The 27,140-nt window shown below is 39.5% G+C and overlaps 1 protein-coding gene and 1 non-coding gene across 3 annotated transcripts; one reads left to right on the forward strand and one right to left on the reverse strand.

Annotated features, from left to right (window-relative positions):
* Positions 1-3,744: 3,744 nt before the first annotated feature.
* Positions 3,745-13,762, reverse strand: LOC132828464 (programmed cell death 1 ligand 1-like). 2 transcript variants are annotated; one of them, XM_060845628.1, is made up of 6 exons: positions 13,721-13,762; positions 9,796-9,864; positions 7,623-7,982; positions 6,949-7,227; positions 5,584-5,730; positions 3,745-3,865 (listed from the first exon to the last, which is right to left on the reverse strand). In XM_060845628.1, exons 2-6 carry the CDS (start codon positions 9,848-9,850, stop codon positions 3,828-3,830), a joined length of 879 nt encoding a protein of 292 aa, XP_060701611.1. In that variant the 5' UTR covers positions 9,851-9,864; positions 13,721-13,762; the 3' UTR covers positions 3,745-3,827. The 2 variants fall into 2 exon arrangements, with proteins under 2 accessions (XP_060701611.1, XP_060701602.1); XM_060845619.1 differs by lacking the exon at positions 3,745-3,865 and adding an exon at positions 4,593-4,691.
* A 12,675-nt stretch (positions 13,763-26,437) lies between these two features.
* LOC132829995 (U6 spliceosomal RNA) lies at positions 26,438-26,540 on the forward strand. The gene has a single exon (XR_009646299.1). It is a non-coding gene; the product is annotated as a U6 spliceosomal RNA (small nuclear RNA).
* The last annotated feature ends 600 nt before the right edge of the window (positions 26,541-27,140 follow it).

Below are 27,140 nucleotides of genomic sequence, written 5' to 3' on the forward strand. Positions count from 1 at the left end.
AAAGACAAGCTAGGGAACTACAGGCCAGTGAGGCTGGCATCAATGTAGGCAAGTTGTTGGAGTGGATACGGAGAGACAGGATAAATCAACAACTGGATAGTCAAGATCTGATTAGGGATTGTCAGCATGGATTTCCCTTCTCTAGAGTAATCACCATTGCCTTCTCCATTGAGGTGAAAACATTGAATTGTGATATTTCCCCTCTTTGATCCCGCTACCTTTGATTGTGTGACATTTTCTCCTGAAAGAGAGGGGAAAATGTGGAGGTGATTGTAGTGCTGTATGTTTGGGTGAAGTATATATCATGATTGAATAGTCGATAAGTGTGTGTTTAAACAGAGATGTATGTTTGAGGCATTTGGTAATGCTAAGAGTGAGAGAACAAGGTGATGCTCTGAATATTGAGCAGAATTCCGGACTGGTAAAGCTGTTTGGTTACTAGCAGAGTAATAGCATTTGATGGACTGAATATGTATTTGGGTGTACTAAGCAGTGCTTAAAAGTTGGAGTAGGTAGGACATAGCATTTGAAGATGACCACAGGTTCTTCCTGGGCTGCAACCATGTTCCATGAAACTGAATTCCTGACTTTGGAAATCTTGATCTCCTGTCACTGCCTTCTAAGCATATGTTCCTGAGGATGTAGAACATCTCACCATTATTCATCTTCTTCCACAAGACTTTCAGAATAGTTTTTGGAAATCTTGGTGTTTATGCCATCCCACTGTCAGCCATTGTAGATTAATGCGCTGCAGTTATCTCAGTGTATTAGCACCTCTAGCAGCCAGCCACAGTGTAACTTCCCTTTAAGAAGTGCATATTACTTTTCTGCAGTACTTAAACTTAAAAATAATGAGCATTTTCTGATGTGTGCAGCCAATGAACAGTATGGGCTGTGATGATGATAACCAGAAGTCATCATAATGAGTATAGAGGGATTTAGACTCCATGACCCACAACCTGGAGAGTTGGTAGATATTTTTTAATCAGCCTGCTTGGAAGTGTTATTATACACCATGGACTCAGTTAAAGCTTGAACTCAGGCTTCCAGGCTCACAGGCAAGGACATTACTACTGCATCACCCAAACTCTTTCTTGCTGGATCTTGCTTTATCAACTTGCTCAGATGCATTATAAAATATTTCCAGAGTAGATGAGACTTAAAAGTGAGCCTTCATAGTTCAGAGGCTGAAAAACAAATCACTGCCACACGAGTCCCTAGCACCAAGGCATGAAGTTGGTTTTCTGTCTTCATTCCAGTAAACAGGCATAGAATAGTTGCCTATTGCATGGACAGTATTTAACGGCCCATAAGAGAAAGGTTTCTAGAATGAGATGTGTGGATTGTTCACCTGCTCTGGCCTATCACACATTTTGCAGGAGCCAGAGGAGGTGCTGGGTGTCCTACCCAGTCTGGAGCCTATTGAAGTCCTTAAGTAACCAAGTATGGGCCACTTGAGTGCTTCAATCCACCTTTGTCACTACTTACCCACAGCAGAGAACATTGAAACCAGGTGGGTTCCCAGCAACTTTCAGTGGAAGAATTTCCTTTTGGGTCTTTTTGTGTTCTTTTGTGGCATTCCTGACCTCACCCTCCATAAAAGCTCATGACCTCTTAAACCTTCTCACCAGACTCTCAAACCACACACCTCACCCCCTCAAAACTTCCTTCTTGGGACTGACTAGTCAGACCCTGCCAAATTCCTGTACCAATTTGTAATCTGGCCTCCATAACAACGTCTTCCTCAGACTGCCTGTAGTCCCAGCAGTAGCCACCACTGAAACCTGATACTATTAGATGAGAAATGTGCTATAGCCAATCAGAATGACCAGCAGGACTCTAAGACAGGACATCCTCTCCAGACAAGAGGCAGAAGTTCCAATTTGAGCAAACTGGCACCTAATCAAGTGTTAAACAATTCTGAATGTGTTCCCTGTTGAGTAATCAGGCCTTACTTTTGAGAAAGCAATTTTTTAGATAAATATAATCTTCAGTATATATATAAAACCCTTCAATATGAACACTGAGTGCAATACTCAAGCCAATTGATTTTACGTATTTATTTTCAACATGTATTCTTATAGGTTTTGAAAATATAGTTTACTTTTCTTAATATATTTACAGAATCATACAAAAATATATAAATAAAATCTATTTAAACACAAAGTCAAAAAATTCACAGTCATTAATAATTTACAACAAATCAAGCTTATCCATAGAATCCACAAGGCAGAATTGAGGCAGGTTAGCTTTAAAAAAAAGTTGCTTAACTTCTTCTAGGCAGAAAACTCAATCCAAACTTTGCAAATTATTAAATCATACAAGAACACTGGCAGAAAGTTCAAACCATCTTCTTGCAAATAAAACCGATAATTTAAAAAACAAACAATTCAGTTTGGATAAACTACAAACGTCATGAAAGTCAAAAAACAGAATTGCTGTCTGGCAAAATAATATGCCTACATATGACCATATATTAGTTTACTTCATTCTACATCTTAAAAAAAAAGTACTTTCAAAAACTTCAACATGTTTACATAAATATTTCAGTGCATGAGAATAGGTCACTTACTTTTTCTAACCTTTTTAAACAAAGTTTCACTCTGCCTCTGCCAAAACAATCAGACTTTGGTTCATAGCGCTGAAGTTTTGTTTATTGAAAACTTGAATAGTGGCCTCATGACAGGTGTTTTTGTTCTCTTTCAAACTTTGGCTCTGGGTCTTCTTCTGAAGTCTCTTTCTGTTTGAGTCAGTGGTTTCCAACGATAGTCAGGTTTAGCAATTGAGCAGATAAATATTTTTGATATTCACTTGAAGAAGGAGAGAAGCCTCTGAAAGGTGTAGCAGCCATGAGCTTCACTGTGGCCCAAACTAAGAACAAAAGGCTCGAAGTCTCAAAGTCCCCTGGCTGGGAATAGTCACACAGAACTTTGGAAGGGAGAAAGAGTAACAAAAATCTGGAGGTATATATACGAGGCACATTCAAATTGATTGCCAACTTCAGAGATTTTGCAAATGCAGTAGCAGATCCAAGAATTCAGAACAGATGTTTTTCTGCTCCTCTTCTTCTTATTGTGTTTGAACACACTGCTCACAAAAATCCCCAACAGTCCAATGCACCAGCACAACAGACCACTGGCTTTTGGCTCAGATATTCCTCAGATTCTGAACTGAGTCACATTGATAAAATAACTCCACATGCTGGCTGTGGCTTCAACAAGTAGCAAGAAAGTCCCCTTCCATAAATCCCTACAAAACAAACTTTCCCAACTGCCTGGTTTCAAGAATTTACATTGACTCTTTACATTGGTGACATCATTCTAATTGGAATTTTTGTCTTGTAAGTAAAATTGAGTTGAATTTAATAATGTTGCAGAACTTCTTCTTCCTCACATATTTCCAGGCAACCATGATAGTTTAGTAGGAGAAAAGCAGGCCATACATGAAGCCTGGATTTCTGAAACTTCTGGAAACCACTCCAAAGAGCATTATATCTGGCTCCAATTCCACAGGTTAAGTTACCAATTTCAGAGCATTGTGTAGCCAATTGTCACCATACTGGCAGAGTCAAATTCAAACATGGAGTAGTTTTTCACAATGCATCTGAAGAGCAGATCAGTCAATGTGCTGAGCAAGTAGAATGCTGGCTAATTAAGTGGTTGATGGATAATTTTGCATTTTCTTTGCACCGCCAAAATAAAATTGAGAGTTTGTATGGTATTGAACAGTCAGTTGGTATTGTAGAAAAATACACAATTCTGTTTCCAAAAGCAAATCACATACTTTAGGATTTGAAAGCATTCTTCCCAATTTTGATAGTGAAGGCTTCATATTAATGAGCTGGTGTCAGAGATTCTTTTGATACCTAAACATATGGAAGAAACATGCAAACACAAGTAATTATTTAACATACCTTTGACTGTCATACAAACCAATCTGTCAGACAAGGTCATGTATAAACAACTGGAAGATTTTACTTGAATATGTTGAATTGATACAGTCTGTTCCTAAACTTAGACATACCAGAGATTTCAAATAAAATAAGATATATTATTTAATCCACTTTAGCTGTCTTGTTTTCTCAGTAACTAGGAGAAAGTAAGGACTGCAGATGTTGGAGAGTCAGAGTCAAAAAGTGTGGGACTAGAAGTGCACAGCAGCTCAGGCAGCATCTGAGGAGTAGGAGAGTCTGCTTTCAGGTCATTAGCCCTTCATCAGGAATGGCATTCTTGATGAAGGGCTTATGCCCAAAATGTCAACTCTCCTGCTCCTCGGATGCTGCTTGACTGGCTGTGCTTTTCCAGTGCCACATTTTGACTCTTATTTTCTCAGTAGTTCACCTTATTTCTTACATTGTGTTACTTGTAGATTGCCCGTCCTTTTATCAAGGTTTAAAAGATATTTACAGTCCTTCACTAGATTCAGAATGAACTGCAACATCAAGAATGATAATTTAGTTTGATTAGTTCACATACAAAGCCCTCAGTGCTCTAATGTCAAAACAGTCAATTGACAGATGGCAAAGTTATTTAGCTATAGTTTTCTACCAGGCTACTTAATTCCCAGAGTAGAATAATAGCCCACCTTACCTTTGGCTTCAATAAGTTGCCATTCTAAAACCTTTTTTGTTTGCCTATTTTAAGGGGGTTCACATTCCGTCTCTGCAGGTGTAATCATTGGATCGATGACAACTGCAAGGGCAGAAACAACAAAATGCCATTTGTAAAATGATGAGATAAATCTCTTCCAAATGGAGGGAATGGGAAAGTAAAAGCCAAATTTTCATGATGATGAAAAATGTGTTCACTGATTGACCACTTGCTACAGACCCATTGGGAGCTCATTGGTGGATGCACATGGGCAGTTGATCTGCTACTATCCATTTGCTCTACCAAGGTTGATCTTTGTCACAGGAACTAACTCAGACCAAAAGTTAAGGAAGGTTAGCAGTTGATTGCACTAGTACCTACAATCCTCCAGTTGCCATTTTTTAATGTTGTAATAACACAGACAGCAAATTTCAACTGTTAAAAGCATCACAGAAAAACATAATCCTGTCTTCCCATAAAATTCTCACAAGTGTACTTTCCTAAAAAAAAAGGGGGTGTGATCACTGGGAAGCAATCAGGAGTAGGAATCTTGACTGATTTTTGCACATTGCTCCTTAGTCTGTGATCTAAATATATGGAGGGCACTGGAAGGGGTTCCCAAGAAAATGACGGTTTCTTGAAAAATTAATTTCATGGGTTTGTTGATATTTTCAATTTCAAATTTATGTTTCTCATGCAGTGTTTTACTTCCCACAGGAGAGTGGGAAAATATAACTAAGCAACAGCAAATTCTACATTTGTATTTTTAACTTTTTCTTCCCACCCCATTCCTATTTTTACTGTTTGATGGATAAAAGCAAAATTGAACACAATTAAGAAATATGTTTCAACTGATTTGAATGATAGCATCAATGCATAAATGAAAATTCAGAAATACAGGTTGAGCATTTTTCACGGTTCATAATTCTAAAGTTCTTGAATGCTCACTTGCATGTATTCTAGTGATAATGACATCATGTACAGAGGGATTTACCTTGCTCACTTTGTTTTGATTTTAGGATGCAGGACACAATCATAATGAATCCAAGTAGAATTGTCACGGGAACAACAATTGCTGCAATGAGATAACTCCTCTTCTTTGAAGGGAACTTATCAAAATTTTCATCCGTCTTTTCCACTTCTAAAAGTTAAAAGCAGTGGTAATTAAAACTTGGTAATTAAAACAGCAGCCTAGTTTACAAACAAACATTGCAACCCATTTAAAATAGAAATCAGTAACTGTAGCTAGTAGAAATACTACCAGCTTGTATACATACATAACTAATGGGATATGTATCTTATCTAAACTTTATCAATTTGTTTTTGTTCATATTGTTGAAGTATCTTGGGAGACCTTATTGCATCGAAGTTGGTTTCACAACTGATCTGTGATGCAGAGTGATGCTGAGGGCCTGGCTTCAATTCCTGCACCTGCTGAAATCACCAGGAAGGATTCTCCCTCTTAACCTGTCCGTCCCCAGAGGAATGGTGACCCTCAGGTTAAACCATCATCAGTCATCTATCTCCCTCTCCAGTGAGAAAGCAGTCCTATATAGTTAGGACTATTGCCATTTTACCTTTATTAGGTAATAACAAGTTGTTGGTGTTTTTAATTTATCAATGTGAAATAGGGTGACTTGTATTTATGTAATGTTTATTCTATTAGTTGCCTCACTTTGTTAGTATATACAAGGAACTGTCATTTTGACAAGTCTGTTGAGATCAGAAACTCACTGGCTCTGGATTCCTGGTTCCTAGCTAGCATTCTGCTCTCATGTAACAGACTACATTATGTATAACCAGTGAACTATTCACCATATTGCTACACAAAAAGGATTTCTAATAATCCTGATGAAAATGTAGTGGTCAGAACTATTTCCAATCTAGTAACCTTTTCTCCATTATTGCCGCAAGTCTTCTCCCTTAATGTAGATATTGAGACAAATATTCATAAGCACCCAGCAAAAGCTGTAATGCTGGAATCAGGAAGCCTAATTAATCTCTCACCAGTCATATTGCATTGGAGATTTTCCAATGGTAAGCAGTCAGTCAGGTCTGACAAGAGGTGACAAAGGGCTTACATGATGTCATGGGAAGAAATAAACTATCCTTTGTACAATCAGATTTAGTCTGCAGTTTTTCATTGTGTGTGTGTGTGAACAAAGAATCTATCATTACGTGGTGTTTATAAGATTAGAATGCAAAGATAAGCTACTAGGAAAGCTTCCTAGATTCAAGTGTGGCTGTACAACTTTGCATGAAAATATTAGTCACTGTAGATTGAAATTGCTAGCTATACAAATTCCTCACATTCTGCTTGAAATACATTGATCAAACAAAGGTAATAAAAGTGACCTACCTTTAATGTGTAAAATAGCTGAAGTATTCATATTAAGTTCCTTATTCCAGAACATACACAAATAAGCATCATTAGTCTCTGCTTTTATTCTAAGTACACTTCTGATATTGTACAATCCATCGGTGCCAGTAAAGTGGGTAGTATTTGCTGTTTCATTAATGTCAGATCCATTTGCATAATACCAGATAACCTCAGCTAAAGGATATCCGATGGATTGACAGACAAACTCTGTCTCTTTCTTTTCTTTTGTTTTGATGGTCTCTATGTGTTTGTAAGAAGCTGTAAAATAGAAAAGATATGGGGTCATTTAAACTGGCTGTGATTTTAAACATTCTGAAGTTATTGTATTTTTACAGGAAGATTTACTTTCACTGTGTACAGTTTAAGTGTTTTGATTTAAAATCAGTACAAAACTTATTTCTTTGCTACATTTTCTTACTTTTCCACTTTTATAGTTTTCAAGCACTAATGCTTTGAGATGCTTAGGTTGTTCCTGAGTTACAGCTTTGTGGCTTAACATCACAACACATATGTTGGCCTCTATTGAAGTCTGCCTGAGTCCTGTGCCTCCATGTGACAGGACACTTGAGATCAACAGCTCCTTGCGTAGGGACTTACTGACACAGCCTCACACTTAAGAACAATTTAAATCTTAATTTTAAAAGTTTGCCCACCTCTGACTTCCAGTGCAGTCTCTTTATAATCCACTCCATTGAGATCAATAAGACAGCGGTAGATCCCTGCATCAGAAACTCTAACTTGATTAATCTCCAGCACTGCACGACCTCTGCGGAGTTCATCCAACAGCAGAAATGCTCGTTCTCGGTATTCCTGGGGTTGGGCCTCAAGAACTGGTTTCCCGTTCATCAACTGATAAACTAATCGAGAAGTTCCATCATCAAGCACATAATGCCAGTACACCTTTATCTGGTTTGCATTAAAGTTGGATTCAACTGGAAACTGACATTCCATTGTAATGTTATTTCCATAGGATGCAATATAGTTCGTTCTGGGAGCAGTGACCATAAAAATACCTGAAATGATAGAATGTGGAATTATTCAATGGTTTTAAATAGATATAGGGATTGAACTTGTCATAGTTTTCTTGACTGCTGCCATAATAATCAGCTCCCTGAGAAACAGCATTAACATTGTATACACAATATTTTCCAAGGTTTCCACAGTAGATAATTAGGAGAAAAACCTGTGGAAATTCACCCCATTGATTAATTTAAGTTAACAATTCACATTTGTCCTGGAGAATAAGGAGTGCCAGAGATATAAAACAGAAGCCAGGGACATTGATTAAATTAGACATATTTTAAATCAGTTAGGATAATTTAGATCCTATACAAGTCCTAGCTAATTGTATATCAGCAAATGTAATTAAACTAATTCTGCCTGTGTTTATAGTTTGGTATTTAAAGCTATTTTTGAGGCTACTCTGTTTTGCTAACGTTTGTCCTAAATAGAACATCCAGCTAAGCAAGTCACATTTTTTTCTGTATCTTGTCTTTCCACTCCAATATGGCAACTTAGCATGGAGAAGTGTGTCAAACAAGTGCACAATATTCTCACCATCTTTCCTTTTTTATTAATTTTTCTTCAGCATAAGACAGTTGAGTGTTAGTGACATCCATTGCTGTGGGCTGAGCATGCAGGAATCACCTGACCTGCAGGAATCATCTGACCTGCAGACATGCTGTACCAGGAGCATTGCATGTTTCACCCATCACTGACACAAGGAGTGCTGAAGTCTACCCAAATACTGGTGAATAATGAATTAATTATGGACTCACTGGAAAGCAATCCCAGATTAATTTTTATTCTGTATGACTCAGATAGTAGACATCTGAATTGGCAAAATCACAAGTAGTGAGATAAATGCATTGTTCTTAAAAAAAAAGTTTTTGAACATTGAGAAGTATTCTTGCCACAGCATATTATATTGACCCTTGTGACATCTGGTGTTTGTTGGCTTTGAAGCCCATAAGAGGGTTGATGTGTGAGGAGAAATTGAATTGGTTAGGAATGCACTCACTGGAGTTAAGAATGAGGGAGGACCTCACAGAAACCTATAAAATTCTAACAGGACTATACAAGTTACATGCAGGAAGAATGTACCTGAAGGTGGGGCAGTCCAGATGTAGCATCACAGTTTAGAGATAAGGAGTAAACCTTTAGCCCTGAGATGAGGAGACACTTCTTCCCCCAGAGAGTGGTGAGCCTATGGAATTCACTGCTACACAAGTTGTTGAGGCCAAAACATTGTGTTTTCAAGCAGGAGGAAGATAGAGATCTTGTGCCTTAAGGGATTGATGGATATGGGAGGACGATGGAGTTATGATATTGAGCTTGATGATCAATCATAGTCATATTGAATGGTGGAACAGGTTTGAAGAGTCAAATAGCCTATTCCTACTCCTATGTAATCTACTTCTATGTTTTTATGGTTAACCAGCAATTGGCTGAAAAATCTGAATCAATTATCTACTGGTGCTTCAACAGTAGGATACACTGCGCTGTCAGCGGGGGTGGTAGAGACAGACATGATAGTCTCATTTAAGATGTACCAAGACAAATACATGAATGGGCAGGGAGCAAAGGCATACAAATCTTTAGAAAATAGGCAACAGATTTAGATAGAGGATCTGGATCGATGCAGGCTTGGAGGACTGAAGGGGCTGTTCCTGTGCTGTAATTTTCTTTGTTCTTTGTAACTTCTAATGGTTCATTAACTTATTACCTGGAAATACCAAGATCTAAAGGTCCCAACATACAATTGTGTTTTGCACTTTATTGCTGAAGTGGCAAAACCCGTATCGAATTTAGTGTGCAAAATCTTACCTGTCACCAAGGGTAAGTGAGCTCCCAGTACAATCAATACCGATAGAGTTTTCATATTTCTTAAATGATCTGAAACAAAAACATGCTTTTCTTAGTTAGGTTCTATTTTATAGATAAGTCATTAACTTTCAATTTATCTGGTTTCTGAACAGTATCAAGTTCTATTTAAACACTCCCATCCCACATACTTAATTGGCCAACTGATGCTATGGCTTTTGATGGGTTATAGCAGTTAATTGGATAGTTATAGAGTCATAGAGCTGTACAACATGGAACAGACGGTTGCAAAGTGGTTAGCACTGCTGCCTCACAGTGCCTGAGACCTGGGTTCAAATCCCGCTTCAGGCGACTGACTGTGTGGAGTTTGCACGTTCTCCCCGTGTCTGAGTGGGTTTCCTCCGGGTGCTCCGGTTACCTCCCACAGTCCAAAGATGTGCAGGTCAGGTAAATTGGCCACGATAAATTGCCCGTAGTGTTAGGTAAGGGGTAAGTGTAGGGGTATGGGTGGGTTGTGCTTCGGGGGTCAGTGTGGACTTGTTGGACCGAAGGGCCTGTTTCCATACTGTAATCTAATCTAAATCTAACCTAAGACCCTTTGGTCCAACTTGTGCTTGCTGACCTATCTCATGATTACCATGGAGAAAAGGAATGATTACATTCTGGAACAGAGGAGAATGAAGAATAAAAATGCTTAACTATCACTCTGCACTTTGATCACCTTCCCATCCCCTTGCTGTGTACAGTGTCTATGTGTTGAGGGGCACCGTTCTGTGTTTATATGTCATCATTGTCTTATGTTTGCCCTATCAAACTGATATAATATTTAAAATGTTCAACACAAGTCACTGTAAGTATCATCATGAAAATAGAAAGTGATTCAGCAGCTCCTCGAAATCAAAATATGTAAATGTTGCAGTCTTGAATAGAAATCTAGCATTATAATCCACCCTATAAATCCTACCTTTAAAGGATTAAATACAGCAAACAAAACCAGTGATAAGTAAATTTCATTATATACAGATTCTTTCTGGAACTTCAGAAATACCATGTGGTCAGCAAATTTTGAGCAAACGTCTGCACAAGGCAAAAGGTCTGCAAATGACATTAACCCAGTCTCACAGTTCACTGCTGCACTTAATTCGGAATATTGCTATCCCAGCAGCACAAAAAGTATCAAGACTATTCCCCAAATTATCTTGGCCCTGGCTGTGCTGTCTGTGTGCTATATGCAATCATGCAAATGTCTTTTCCATTTTGTACAACATACTTCAGACTGGTCAGTGAATAGCCCATTGCTAACAACAGAGTGTGTATTTTTAACTTCCTTAATGTGACTGGAGTAGATAAATTGCTACCACACAGAGTTGCGTATTTTAACTTTAGCAGTTTCAATTTCCTCGAAAACATCATTTTCTGCAACAATTTTAATTTTACTGTACAAAGTCACCAGCTATACTACCGAGATTAACATCTACGATATTACAAGACTTAAAAAAATCCCCCCTTTTGATCTAATCAGCGTAGTAAACCTATTTAATTGTGTCTGATTTCATTGTGACCATGAAGGTTTTCATTATTGTTAATGGACTGTAAAGTTGCTGTCAAAGTTCACACAATAATAAATTTAGCATCGCATGCAGGAAGTCAGAACCATTTATCAAACGAACAGTGTTTTGAGCTCACTTGCAATTTCACGGTAAATTAAGTGGGCTTTTCTTTTGAAGGGTAAGGACTTTTGTCCTGCACCATTTACAGCAAGAATGAATCATAATTTTCAGGCGCTTCAGCACATGGTTTAAATTTCCAAAACAGCTGTTTACGAGCAACTGGTTAGCGGGGAAGAAAGGTGAGTCAGAGTTGTATCTTGTCAGAGAATATTTAAAAAAGTGTTTCCTCAATTTTTAAGCTTTGAGCCAATGCCACATGATCTGGGAGTGGGGATGAATAGGGGTGCCAAACAAATTTTCCATGGAAGCCTGGAAATGAAAGCAAGTATGAAATCTATAGAACTTTCAGAATCAATGGTCTACAGAATGTCAGGAATACGATGTGACATTTAGCCAGACCAAACCCAAGTCAGGCGGGCGTTTTAATTTGCATTGGAAACCACCAGGAGTACCGTTTCATTTCTATGTAAAATTAGAAATGAAAAGGAGATAAATCTAAAGAAACGTGAAAAACAGTAGGCGGTGCAAGCAGACTTTGTTACGCGGAAATGTAGCTGCTTGCGAAGCGTGAAATACAACAAACCCAACTTTCAGATCTTTCAATGCTCCAAATCGTACTGGAACTCATTCAATTTTTATGTCAAACTGTGAGACATGGAGAAACATCTAAAGATACTATCGTCTTTGCATATTGTGTTTGCATTAGATGATCATCAATTTTAATTGAAACAATGGCGTTTGATTTTCGGGCTTTATTTTAATGTGCTATGATATAGTGCAAAATAAAACCTGGCTCTGTAACCAGAAGTAGCAAAGTGTCATTGAGTTTCTGCACATTGTTACAACTGTGACTTATTGAAATTACTTTGTTACATCAACTCTGTGATTAACATTTTCTACCACCAGATACTATTACTACATTAGTACATAATACAGCGGCAAAAATACAACTGCTGTATTCGTGAATCATCATTAAAAATTAGAAAAATACACCAAATATTTACTGTCCTAAACAAACTTGAACTCTGCTGTTGCCCTACAAGTCACTAACTGATGATGCCGATAGTTGCGCCCAGCGTCCAAGAAACACAAGTCCAGCTTAATTCTGTCACAGTCGGGCGTGATTAATTGCACAATGTGACCAGAATGGGACCCACAGGTACTCAATCCACCTATTTCTATCTCAACACAGAGGAGTAGACTTTCATGCGAATAGCATTGCAAATTTCAATCCTCGTCCTCCTTATTACCAACTGTTCCCTGACACATCTTATTCCGAGAACGTATCCCCTTTTCTGCAGAGAAAGCTACAAGTCTGAGAATGGGGAAATATTCCAAACTGCTCTGGCTAGCACATCAACAACCACGAACATTATCCCCCACGCCTCACCCGGCGCTCCTAGACTGAGCTCGAGAATATGATTACGTCCTGGTAATTTTTCCCATCCATGTGAGGATGAACGGGTGTGGGGGCGTGCATTGTTGGGAGTGCAATGCACCCAGGTCGGTTTTGTACTGGACAACATTGTACACCATAGAAATTTGAAGCTTAACAGAACAAAATGACTGGACCCTTTATTAGAAGTCCAACTGTCACTGTTATTTTACTACTTTATAATGACCAAAGTACATGTTTCACATTGGGAGAAACTAAATTCGCAATTTAGTACAGCAAGAACACTCAATCTCAGATTTAAACACCTCGGTCAATTTGAAATATATAATTTGTTCCATCAAATTTCAAATGTTGAATTACATTATCTGAACACTTAGTTGTACCTACAGTAGTATACATATAATATCATTAATTACTGCCTTATGCTATGTGGCGATCAACCGTGCCAAGATCCATTACAATTTCGTTTCGACAAGAACAGTCGTTTAATTTTGGGAATGGGTATTCGACTGCATTTCCAGGCTTAGTATGCATCCTCAGTTGCAGTGCTGGAGCAAAGGAACTATCATCAAACATTAGTTATATAACACGGACGGCAATAAAAAGCTCAACAGTTCCTCCCTGCGTTAATTCCTTTCAGCCCCTATCTGTATTTAAAGAAAAGCATCAGAATTGCACACTAGACTTTTCATTGAAATCGTAAAATGATTACGCTTCCCTCCATAATCACACATTTCCATCTCCAGTATGATCCCCTGAAACAGTGTGCCTTTATCAGCAACTAATTCTGATTTGAAAGTGCACAAAAGTCACTCTGAAGTATATACATTGAGGACATATGCGGCACATTAACCTAACTTACCAGGCTCTCCACTTAATGCTTATCAGTATGTCACCAGTTGTATCTCCAGTGTAGGTGTACTGGGATTCTCTACCTCTCTTTATATGTAACATGAAGCGTAGAAATTCCCTCGGCTTAACTGTTCACGTGTTCATTTCCGGTTTCAATGTGCCAGGAAAATCATTGCTTTCTGCATGTCATGAAATGGTGGTTTTGCGGTTCTTCGAAATCTGACTTCATTTGGAACTTGTATGTATGCCTTATTGCGAGTGGCTCTGGGAAGTATCCGATTTCTCGGCAGTAAGTGAATGGTTCAGCCCCCTCTCCACCGGTCCCCACATTGCCCCCTCCCTCTCCACGGGCTTATAATTTAGTAGATGTGCGCCGTCTGACTCAATCTTCAGTTCATGTAGACTCGCAGAATCCCCCGAAAAATGTAATTAATGTTTGGACGACAATTTCGGTAATAAGCAAATCAAGCTGACGTTCTCCAGGATAAGACCAAAAGCAAAAGCTGCAAAAATACAACCACGAAAGTAGTCGATCTTAAATGTTAACTCTGTCTCACCCCATGGATGGTGCCTGACCTTCTGAATTATTCCAGCCTTTTCTTTGTCTCTTTCTTATCTGAGTTCTCCCATCTAGTATATTTTGTTTTTTTTTTAAATGATGTTCTCCAGTTACTGGTTCCACTGAATATTACGTTTCACTGTTTGGTCTCCTCTTGCCTTGTTCCCTTCTCCAGAAGCTTTCAAAAAGGAATCTGGAAGTTCTGTGGTATCTAGCTCCATCCACTCATCCAGTAAAGTGTCTAGTGGTTGTCATTCAGCTAGTGTTTACAGTAAGGGCACTAGGATGAGTACCAATTGATCCTTACAACAATAACAATAACCCAGATTTATTTAGCATTTTTCACAAAATGAAGTACTCCAACACATCACAGACATGTTACAATGCAACACTTGACACTGAGCTTTGTTTGAAAAAGCTGGAAAAGCACAACAGGTCAGGCAGCATCCGAGGGGCAGGAGAATTGACATTTCGGTGCATAAGCCCTTTATCAGGAATGAGGCTTATGGGTGGGGGGGGGGGGGGAAATGGGGGGTGAGGCTGGGGGAAATAGCTTCAAATGTAATTGGTAGATGAAGGTGAGGAGAGAAGGTGATAGGTCAGAGAGGACGGTGGAGCGGAAAGATGGGAAAGGTGATGGATGGTTAGGAGGGTTGTGCCAAGTTGGAGGCTTGGGACTGGGATCATATGGGGAGAGGGGAAATGAGGCAACTGTTGAAATCTACATTGGTCCAGGATCCTGAGGCATTCTTCCTCCAGGCTCCTGGTCGCTGGATTTGGCCCAGGACTTGCATGTCCTTGACAAAGTGAGTGGGGGAGTTGAAGTGTTCAGCTACGGGTTGGTTGGTGCAGATATCCCAGAAATGTTCTCTGAAACAATCCCTAAGTAGGTGTCCTGTCTCCCTGACGTACAGGAGATGACATTGGGTGCAACGGATACAGTAGGTGACATTGGTGGAGGTACAGGTAGATTTCTGTTGGATGCGGAAGGATCCTTTGTAGCCTTAGACAAAGGTGAGGGGAGTGGTGTAGGTGTAGGTTTTGCACTTCCTGCGGTGGCAGGGGAAGGTGCCAGGAGTGGGTATAGGCTGGGTGGGGTTGGGGGTGGGGGTGGTGGGGCGTGGATCTGATGAGGGAGTCATGGAGGGAATGGTCTCTCCGGAACACTGGTAGGGATGGGGAGGGGAATATATTTTTGGTGTTGGGTCTGTTTGTAGGTGGTGAAAGTGGCAAAGGATGATGCAATGTATGCTGAGGTTGGGGGGGTGGAAGGTGAGGACTAGGGGGGTTTCTGTCCTTGTTACATTTGGAGGGGTGGGGTCCAAAGGCAGAGGTGCAGGAAGTGAAGGAGATGCACTGGAGGGCATTGTCGGCCATGTGGGAAGGGAAGTTGCGCTCTTGGAAGATGGAGGCAATCTGGGATTTTCTAAAGTGAAATTGGTCATCCTGGGAACAGAATCGGCAGAGGTGGAGGAATTGGGAATGGGGATGATGCTTTTACAGGCAGTAGGGTGGGAGGAGGTGTAGTCTAGGTCACTGGAAGTCAGTGGGGTTGTAATATACATCCGTGCTCAGTTGGTCGCTGGAGGTGGAGATACAGACATCTGGGAAGGGAAGGAAGGAGTCCAAGATGGTCCAGGTGAATTTGAAGTTGGGGTGAAACGTGTTGGTGAAGTTGATGAACTGTTCAACCTCCTCATGGGAGTATGAGGTAGTGCCGATACAGTCATCAATGTAGTGGAGGAAGAGGTGGGGTGTGGTGCCAGTGTAAATGCGAAAGATGGACTGTTCCACGTACCCGACAAAGAGGCAGGCATAACTGGGTCCCATGCGGGTGCCCATGACTATCCCTTTTGTTTGGAGGAAGTGGGATGATTGGAAGAAGAGGTTGTTATGGGTGAGGACCAGTTCAACCAGGTTTGGTGTCCTGAATGTGGGGAGTTCCTCGACTAAGGGGGACAGGACAGTGTCAAGGTATGCAGAGATGAGTTCAGTGGGACAGGAGCAGGCTGAGACAATGGGTTGACTGGGGCAGTCAGGTTTGTGAATCTTTGGTAGGTGTGGGGTTCACGGACAATGAGATTGGAAGCTGTGGATGGGCGATAACCAGAGGTGATGAGGTTGTGGATAGTCTGGGAGAGGATGGTTTGGTGATGGGAGATGAGGTCATGGTTGATGGTGCAGTAGGAGGAGGTGTCTGCGAGGTGACGCCTGGCTTCAGAGGTATAGAGGTCAGTTGGTCAAACTACCACTACTGATTTTAGGAAAGGTCATCAAAAGTGTGGTTAACTTAGGTAGCAATTGAGGAGCATCATGAAGGAGCAAAGGTATTGCAGTATATGACAGATCTGCCAAGGCTATAGTAGAATGACGAAGGGTAGAGATAACAAGGGCATGGATGAGGACTTCAGCAGCAAAAGAGTTGAGTTGGGGGTGGGATAGTCAGAGGTGATGAATGTAATGAAGATGGAACTCTGTGGTCTTAATGATGATATGGATATGGTTGGAAACTCAACATGGGATAAAATATGTCACTTGATTTCTGAATGGGCTGGGTCTGTGTCAGACAATTGCCAGGGAGAGGAATGGAACCAGTCATTAGTGAATGATATCTGTGGTTCAAACATTTCAAACAGTGGACATTTTCCAATTTGGAAATAGAGGAAATTTCTGCTTGCCCTGTAGTTGATACCAGAAAATAATCAGATGATTTAAAGACTGTGCATAGGAGCTGAAAAAGGAACCATTTTAATCAATAATCTGACTTTGATGGATCCATCTCTGGACCCGAAACAGTTTCCACCACTGATTGTGCTGTCTTCTGGCAGGACAGATGGTCACCCTGACTCTAGCCTGTCCCCAGTTCAGTAACACCTGCCTCAACTTTGAAAATGCAGATCTTGATTATCTTGAAATCTACCTGTTACCATTTCAGTATCAATCATCAGAAAGAAACAGCTTCCCAGCTGTCAATCTTTTCCCATGTTAGTATCCATATTTTGGAACAATGTCATAATGCTCTTTCCTCTGACAGCTTAATCAATATATTTACATTTCAGTCCTGTGAATCTTCATTTTACCACAAGAGAGAGTTTTAAAAAAAGAGTTACATCAAATTATTGTCCCTACCATTTTGACACACAGGATCACTTCCTTCATTTTGTCTACAACTGCCATGTCACCCCTTCCATGTCATTCTCATTCCATGCCATTCTGTCTTTGCGATCCCATTCCTCTCTTCCATGTTATCTCTGTCATACTCTTGCTCACTCCATTTCTCCTCCCATCAATTCTATCCCATCCCTCACAGAAGCAACCTCCTCAGTCAGGGTAACTTTGTTTTTGGGACCCCATTCTGTAATTTTTGCTCACCACAATCACCCTCCACCCTCCAGTGTCTTCAACTGTGAGCAGCTGTAGGTGGGTCTGTTTGTGCACCAGGCACCATCTACTAAGTAATCCCACCAATAGACTTACTCTTTAAACTAATCAGTCAAACAATCTACACAGATAAAATCAAAGTATTGCAATTAAAGGTGTTTTTTTTTACCTCTTCAGAACATTATATTCCTAAGGTACACATATGCTTTACAAAAAAACTTGTTGCTACATTGACAGAATTTTCCATTGCTATGTCTAGTTTCTGAGGAGATCTTCTGACACAGTTGGGCATGTCCCAGCCAAAGCAAAATCTGCAGCCTCAAATTCCATCTTAGGACCTTGATGGTCAAGTTTACACCATTGACTAAACAGGATGAGTCTCAACTTGCAAATCTGTTTAGCACATGCCAATAGCAGCTGATAAGAGTGGGAGAGATTCATGCTCAGCCACATCATGAAAGAGACTGGAGTGCGTACTGTCACAATCCATTGCTCTGACTCTACAACATGTATGTAAAAGTGCATATTGCCTCAGTAATGTGCACTATTGCATGAACTTTAACACATAATCATTTGAGTTTTGCAATGTATTTATTTTTATTTCTCTGCTCACTTAAAAAAAAACATTTTTGGAGGATCCCATATTTTTCCCATTTTCAGTTACTTGTTACCCTGCAGGAATTGTATAGTTCATAATATGCTGGCATTCTTCCAACACATTTTGAATAACAGAGTCACAACTGGTCTTTCATTTACAGAAAAAAAAATGGAAGCAAAATATTTTGTTTCTTCTTCAGTCTAAACTAGGCGATTAAGGTTACATTTATTTCCCATTGCTAGTTTCTTTGACAATGGCATGTTTCACTAGGCTATTTCAGGTAGCAGTAAGCACCAGCTGTGGAGTTTTGAACTGGAAGCATGTTCAAGGCTAACTTGGTTGAGCTGAATTTAAATTTAATTCAGTTTTATGATTCTACATGATTAAATTAAAACTCAGTTAAAGATATCTATGCAAGCAGCATTCCTTGTAGTTTTGTTGTATCAGCAGAGGGGAAAAAGTACTGTGTTTGCTATCAGGAATAATAGTCTTACATGTGGGAATCTTGCTGAATCCATGAAGTTTGACAGGCAGGAGGCTGGAAGAACACAGCAAGCCAGGCAACATCAAAAGGTGGGGAAGTCAATGTTTCAAGAGTCCTGAATAGGAAACTAATAGGAAATAATAGGAAAGTAATGGAAAATACCAAAAGGGTAAATCCTCAAATTACAGTAATTGTTTTACAACTGAATACAGTAAGGATACCCGCGCAACTTTATCAACAGATGCCTAAGAGATAGACCACGGAACGAGGACATGCCACAACCAAAAGGACTAGCCACACTACCATACATCAGGAGCGTTTCAGAACTGACAGCCAGACTACTGCGACCCCTAGGACGCATAACAGCACACAAACCAACAGCCACGCTCAGACAACAACTTACTAGAACAAAGGAGCCAATACACAACATGAGCAAAACTAATGTAGTTTATAAAATACCATGCAAGGACTGCACAAAACACTATATAGGACAAACAGGAAGACAGCTAACAATCCGCAAACGTGAACACCAACTAGCCACGAAACGACACGACCAGCTATCCCTAGTAGCCACACACTCAGACAACAAGCAACATGAATTCGACTGGGAAAACACTACTATCATAGGGCAAGCCAAACAGAGAACAGCCAGGGAATTCCTAGAGGCATGGCATTCATCCACAAATTCCATCAACAGACACATCGACCTGGACCCAATATACCAATCACTACAGCGGACAGCTGAAACTGACACCCGGAAGCGGCAAGGACAGACCACTATAAATGCCGGAAGAAATATCAAAGAAGCGCTTCGCAGGAGGCTCCACAGCACTGATGATGTCTCCTAGCCAGGGGATGAAACGTTTGCAACAAAAACTTCCAGCTCGGCGAACAGAACCACTACAACAAGCACCCGAGCTACAAATCTTCGCACAAACTTTGAACAGTACAAATATTTCCAGGTGATACCTGCTGCACTTGCCTGGAGCCACATGTTTGAGAAAGAAGGAAGAATCAGTGGGATTAATTATTATTTTAAATTAAATTTTAAATTTGCATAATTGGCATATATTTGAGAAGTGAATTTCAACACTTAAATGTTAGGTATATTTTGGGAAGAAGAAAAGAAGGTTGTGTATTATATGGAAAATAAAGCTGAAAAGAGGTAAAGGTTAAAAGGCCATTTAAAAATGCATTAGAGTTTATTTCTAGTAGAATGGAGTTGACAAGTAGAGAAATTATGCTAAAATTTTTATTGAACATTCGTAATACTGTAAACAATTTTTTTTTGGTCACCACAACATAAAATTGAAAGAGACATTGTAAGATTTACAAGTATGATTGGAAATATAGGAAATTGAGGGGCTATTATAGAAGTAGTAAAAAATTAGATTTTTGTATGAAAAACAAGATGAAACACTTGACTTTGGGATGACATTTAGTCATGTAACCTTGCCATCACAAAACGTAGCTGATTCCAGCATTGTAACATTGTCTATTCCTGCCCCAGTTCTGGCCATTCACCTCTCCTACAGTAATTTCTCAAACTTAAAATGTTTGTTTAAAACTCTCCCACTTCTGTAAATTCCTTCCTCCCAGAAGCCTTTAAAATATTCCAGTCATCTAACTCTGGCTTCTTATGCATCACCAGAGACCTTCCTTCCACCTCAGCCACTCATGCAAGATGGTCTTTTAATTCCTAGAAGCTTAATGTCTAGCTTGAAAGTGGACACTGACCCTTGTGACATATTGGTCATAGATGGGGGTGAAACTTTTTCTCATCATTTAAGCAGATGGTCCTGATGGCTTGCAGTCTGAGTGAAAGACTTCAGGTTTCTCAAAGGGCTGTGGCAGCTCTATGGAAAAGGAAAAAGATCAGAATATTCACAGGGCAGATCTGTCTACTTATCATCTATTTCATACATCTATTCACACCAATTTGACTCATAGTGCAGATAACTTCTTTTGTGGACTGGAAGAAGATAAAGGCACATAAGCTGAGAGTGGCAGTGACCTTGACTGACACTGGCTCTGTGCTTCCACCAGAGAGGCTTGATGTTGCTGCGAAGTAAGTCTTTCTTTTGAGTCAGACCTGACAATACTCTATTGTTTCCATATAGTCCATCAAATGGATTTAATTGAGTTGTAATATTGGTTGGTCAGTTCAGGTCAAGATTAGAGTGGTGCTGAAAAAGCACAGCAGTTCAGGCAACGTCTGAGGAGCAGGAAAATCGATGTTTTGGGTAGATTTTTGGGAAATCTGGTCTGTGATATCTGTTTGGTTCAGTCAAGTATATTGCTAACAGCTGACAGGACAGATCTGGGCAACATCAATCTGTCCTTATGTGACTACCATAACAGTCAGTTTAACCTAACCAGCTGAGTAGGACACTGACAGAGTAGAATTAATCTTAGATTTTCATGCTGTGCAAATTTATCTTGCACCTCACTGGGAATTAATATTGAGCTTATTATAATGGATGAGGTTTGAAGTAAATTATCCCCCATTTAATTATGTGAAAAGTTCAGCCAGATTTTATGACAAGAGCTTCAGTACATATATCCCTTTTGGTTCTGAATTGTTTCTTTTATAATAAAGTGATTGGCCTTAAATTGATAGTATCCTTATCCTAGCTCTTTCCCTATAAGATCACTCAGACTAAACCTATACATGAGCATATAAAATAGGAGCAAATGTAGGCCACTTTTCCTGAAGCACATTTTCTGGTGTATCACTGCATTTTTACACATACAAGTGTAGCCAGGAGGCTGCTGGGCACCCAGGCCTAAGACTGGCCAACAAAGTGGAATTAAGGGGTCTGAGTATAAATGATTAAAGATTTGTTGAGTAACCTCTCTGCAAACTCCAGGCAATCTACAAATGTAATCAGGTGACCCCACCAGGATGTGAATGAGGACCTCTGAGCCTAAGTACTAATGGGCACAAATGTTACCTGGTATCAGTGGATACAAAGGGCCTATCCTTTCAGAATAGTATCTGGATTGTTACCCCCTGGCAGGGAACATCAAAACTATTTCCATTGAGTAAGAACTGCACTCTGATTAGAGGACTTGGCAAAACTTTCTGGAAATATGCCAGAAAGGTATATAATTCTGGACTTTGCTTTGGAAGAGTAGCACTGACTGACTGAAGGTGCTCACGGTGAAATAATATTCTACCCAGAGAGTTTAACAGCAATCTTCAATTTCAAATGGGCATGGGAATTATTTCTTGGAACTTCGGCTAGTTAAAAAGAGTTGAGTAACTTTGAACAACTTGCTTATTTTTGATTATTTGTTTAATGAAGGCGCAACTGTTTTATTGGCATTCAACTTGAGTCTCATGTTGATTTAGAAAGTACATGGGTAAACATGTTTTGAACAATATACTGATCCAAGTGTGCAGAAGTATGTGTTTTGCCATGGACTACACAAGCGATTTGCCCCAGCTGCAAAATTAAAAGAGCATCTGACTGCATGACTGCCGCATGATAGAAATATTAACTACTTCAATGAGGCTATGGGGTACTGGGTCTTACAAATTTAATGGGGCTAATATTCCTTAGCAGGACATGGAATACCTTTGTCCTGGGCTTAAAGATCAGGAAAAAAACAATAACACATAGAGTTCAAACCAAAGGTAAAAGAGAGAGATTAAGAGATAACCCTGCAAAATTAGTGTAACAAATTTAAATTATCAGTTGCCATCATTGATGCACAGATTGGTTGGTTTTTATCATTAAAATATTGAAGAAAAATGGTATTTCAAAAGTGAATTGAATTAATGTTTGCATCTTGTTTTGAGATGGTTTTCTTTTTTACCTGAACTTCTTTTGCTTTTCAAGTATTTACCCTATAAACCTACATCATGTACTTGGTGGGGAAGAGATTGGTTTGGTTTCTAAGAATTGCTACATGTCATTATAAACTTGTGTATCAAGGGGCAAAGTGGTCTTGAGTCTACCTGTATACTAATATTTTAATGAAGGACCATCCTTACAACCTGGAGAAAGTGAGGACTGCAGATGCTGGAGATCAGAGCTGAAAATGTGTTGCTGGAAAAGCGCAGCAGGTCAGGCAGCATCCAAGGAGCAGGAGAATCGACGTTTCGGGCATGAGCGGGCTACGCTTTTCCAGCAACACATTTTCAGCATCCTTACAACCTGGTCCACTAAATTATGGGGACAGTTTTCCTAAACCCACCTTATATTACCTTGAATACAGCAGAGTAAGGAGTGATCTAATTGAAATGTTAAGATGATAGAACAAGTTGTGAGACTAGACAGTTAGAAGCTATATCTACTATTGTAGAAATCCAGTTCAAGGAAACTTAGCACCAAAATTCAAACTCGGCCATTTTTCGGGATGCTGTTCCTAATACTCACAGAAGAACTCTGTGAAATAAAAAGTTAGAGACACTACCACTGAGACACAAGGACAGTGATATTCTATTGATAGGAATATGGCAGGCAAGACAATTGGAGTAATTGATCAAGTAGAGAATGGGAAATCCAAAACTGCAATTTCTAATGATGAAAAATTTTAAGATCCGCCCACGCTGACATCAGCTGTCATAATAAGCAACTCCTTGCGTTTTGACATGTGACCAAACAGATCACTTCCCCCAACGTAGAATTTCAGATTGCAGGTCCGTTTTGAGGAAAAAAAAACTGTTGCCTGACAACTGTGTGTAGTCACGGTAATTTTTCGGTGTCCGGCGCCGCCTCGAGAAATTTCCAGTGCTGTCACTTGAAACTAGAGCAATCCCGAGGGTTACACGGAACTAGCCCAATGTTACAGGATAGGGGAGTGTACGTCGTGCTTTGTCAGAGTTCGTCAGTAAAGAGATATGCAATTTGCCTTCAGGTAAATTGTTCTGATGTTGGTCATGAAAATTCATGGCGGAGGGGAGGATACACACAGGTCCGATATCCGCTTCCCGCACCGTATCCTTTTAAATCATTAAGTGATTTGTGGGAAGGAAGTGAATCGTGAGAAGCAATGTGCGTTATGACCGAGTAAACGGCGAAAGGAAACTGAGTATTTGTAAAGGAAGAGGGGGTGTGCCAGAAACAAATAAATCAAATGTAAAGAAACTATTGTAAATGCAGCATGGGTGTTGAAACAAAAGAAGTTATAGAAAACATGAGAGGTTTTGATCAAAAACAAAAGAGTTAATTATGTGTTAGAGGCAGGCTTTGCAAATTCGTAGGAAAATAATATGAAGGTTTAATTATTTTTGTTAATTGTGGTTTTGGTTGAATTTTTGTCCTCAAAGCAGCAATTCTGAAGCGTTGGTCTCGGAGGAGCATGCTGTATGACATATAATTCTGCAAATAAAAAAAAACTAATTGCACACTTCACTGTTCTATAATCACAATATCCAAGTTTAATCATGAATTTTTAATTTATTTTTTCACGACCTGTTGACAGCGACGGTAAGCTGACTATTTTATTGCCCTTGAGAAGTTGATGGTGAGCTGTCTTATGGAGGGTTCCAGTCCGTGTGATGTTGGTACAGAAACAGTTGTGAGATACGGAGTTCCAAGATTTTGATAGAATGACAGTGATGTGACGGCGATATATTTCAAAACCAGGATGCTGTGAAATTTGGTGGGGGATCTGATGTTGATGGTGTTTCTATGTGCTGTCCAAGACCAGGACAAGGTCTTGGAAGGGTCTGTGAAAGGAGCATTGTTGAGTTGCTGCAGTGCAGCAGATAGTGCACATTTCAACTACAAAGCATTTGTGGTGGTGGGAGTGGATGTTTATGGATGTGATATCAATCAAGTGGGTTGTTTTGTACTGGATGGTGTCAAATTTCTTGAATGCAGTTGGAGCTGCACTCAGCCAGGTAAATGGTGATTATTATTTGTCCACAATAGGGCCTCAACTGGCAGCAACCATGGGAAAGCAATCTGGGAAGAACTGGGAAGGCAGTGGAAACAAGTTTTTACCAGGGCTACAGCATCAGAGATAATTCATTCTATTAACCTACCTAAGAGAAATTTCTAGTTGGGTGATTGCGTACACTGTAAAAGAGAGCGTCATTGAGAATGGAAAGGTTTTGGTGATGAAACATATCTTGATGACAACACTGTACATGCCAAAAATAACAATTACAACTAATTGGAATAAATTACACAATCAATGGTTCTGAGCAGTTCATACAAGCATCAAGATCGAGGGTTGGATTTTCCCATTGGAAACTGAAAACAAGAGGTAGGACCAATCTCGCAGTATGTTCCTGCCTCCCTTAGCACACTGCCTTCAAGTGCAATTTTCATGTGGCCAGGATCTTAAACATTCTAGATTCAAGCCTGCTGGCTAGTTAGTGGTTTGGAGAGTGATGTGTGGGAATGGAGAAGGGCATCAGGGGACTAGGTCACATTCTGGCCTGAATCATGAGTTGTTGTGCATACTGTAATGTCCATGGATTTTTAAAAGAAAGATGAAATGTTCAAAGTAGCCAGGTTAATTTGAGAGGTGGAATCTGCGAAAGGGTAGGGAATAGATGTCAAAATGTCATTACTGATTTTTTTCTTTAACTATTCATATTTTTTCATTAAGTTAAACTGTTTCAGCATTCCTATCCCTGTTCCAGAAGCTGAGGCTCACCAAGCTCCTAATGGCTGCTTATCCCCATGAACATCTGTGAAATCAGAAATGAGATCTTGATGTACTCCATAAATCCAATTTCTGACATGGCAACTTTCCTGCTCTCTCCCCATCTTTGGGAAAGTCAGCTGAATGGAGAGTTAGAGAGGACAGACTAGCCTATAGGCTGACTGACTGTGCCACTTTATTTAGTTAATTAGCCACTAACCCAACCATTGTGCCACAAATGCTCATGTTTATTTTGAGATGAAATAGGTCAAGAACTGAATGTGGTGATGGGAATACTCATGACACTCATAGTAGGGCTATCACACCCACTAAACAATTTTCTTACTGGACACATATAAGACATCTGTTCCAAAGGATTTTTTTTTTGTGAGATCTGTTTTACTGAAAAAGACATGTTCAACTACTAGGAGATTGCAATTATTTATTGGTATTTCAACCATTCAGACATCTTCGTGATTATAGATAGGTAACACAGTGGAATTTGAGAACATTGTCATTGATGAGATAAGAACATAATTTAACATTTGGAGCCTGGCCTATTTGCTATTATTCAAGTGTTAAGCAAAGTGGAGCAACATTATATCAATAGCCTCTTTAGAGGGTAATTTGTCCATCCTGATTTACAGACAGAAAGCATTACAATCTAAAGAGAAATGATGGATTTGTGATGCAATGTGGCAAACATCTTCAGAGATATTATTCTGTTCAGTGGAGTATGGAAGATCATATACACACAGTGTTATGTGGATGATCACTCATTATGGAAGAATGGAGACTTGAGAGGTGAGAAAAATTTTTAATTGACTTTGCTCCATTATAACAAATTCTTATAGAAGAAGTCTTAAATGTTAATGGATAGTTACCAATCATAAACTGTTAGTTTTATCAAAAACTGACAGCACAAAGAGCTAATGAAACATAATGCTTCATAAAGGTTATAGAGGCCTTTAACTTTTTGACATTTTGGTCATTTACTATTTCTGTTACTTTTAAGAGAGGAAAGAATTTTGATTGTATTGATTATAATTCAAGTGGAAGTTATTTAGGTCTCAGCTGGGGTCATATTTTTATATGCAGTGCTTGTTTAAGAAACACATAATAAAATTGGAACAATATAGAAAAGGTTAGCATGGTCCATGTGCAAGGATGATATTCAGGTTTGTGAGAAGATCCATACAAATAAAAGGGTGCAGTGGTAGAGCCCTGACCTCTGGGTCAGAAGGTTCAAGTGTTTGCCAGAGGAGTGTCATGACATGCCCAAACAGATGGATAAAAATATGTATTTATTATATGTAATAATATGTAATGATTCTGATAGTGTTGTTTCTTTTGGTATGGGATGTATATCTTTGTAAATAAAAACTGATTAAATAAATAAAGACTTTAGCATTCTGTCATTCTTTGCCTATGAGTTTTGACAGTTCTACTGAAAGGTACAAAATGCTGTAACTTGTTACAGGAATGCCATGTTCTGGAAGAAATGTAAGCAACATGTAGTGAGAATACGGTCACCACAGTCCTTATTATGACAAGTTCCTGAGAGAACATTTTCTGTGATAGAGAGTTAATGGCTAGGTTGCTTTGTAGCTTTCCTGGAGCCTCAGGAAATATGGGAATGTTTGCTCAGTTTTTCTTGAAATGGTCATTTTCTAAGAGACAGCTCTCCTAGTTGGTGGGTACGCAAGTAAACACTGTCTACAGGATGGATTATATTTGATGACCTTGATAACCTGTACTCACTGATCATTTGTATGTTTGTGCAGACTGTGTATTGTGTCTGG

This window comes from Hemiscyllium ocellatum, chromosome 2, assembly GCF_020745735.1.
Source record: "Hemiscyllium ocellatum isolate sHemOce1 chromosome 2, sHemOce1.pat.X.cur, whole genome shotgun sequence".
NCBI classification, from domain to species: domain Eukaryota; kingdom Metazoa; phylum Chordata; class Chondrichthyes; order Orectolobiformes; family Hemiscylliidae; genus Hemiscyllium; species Hemiscyllium ocellatum.

What these genes read in the sequence shown, in the direction of transcription:
- LOC132828464 (XM_060845619.1), bottom strand. Translation starts at nt 9,850, where the DNA reads ATGAAAACTCTATCGGTATTGATTGTACTGGGAGCTCACTTACCCTTG. An exon ending in GACTGCACTGGAAGTCAGAG is followed by an intron (nt 7,228 to 7,622) that starts GTGGGCAAACTT and finishes TCTATTTTACAG; the next exon opens with CTTCTTACAAACACATAGAG. An exon ending in ATCAAAACAAAGTGAGCAAG is followed by an intron (nt 4,692 to 5,583) that starts GTAAATCCCTCT and finishes CTGCCCTTGCAG; the next exon opens with TTGTCATCGATCCAATGATT.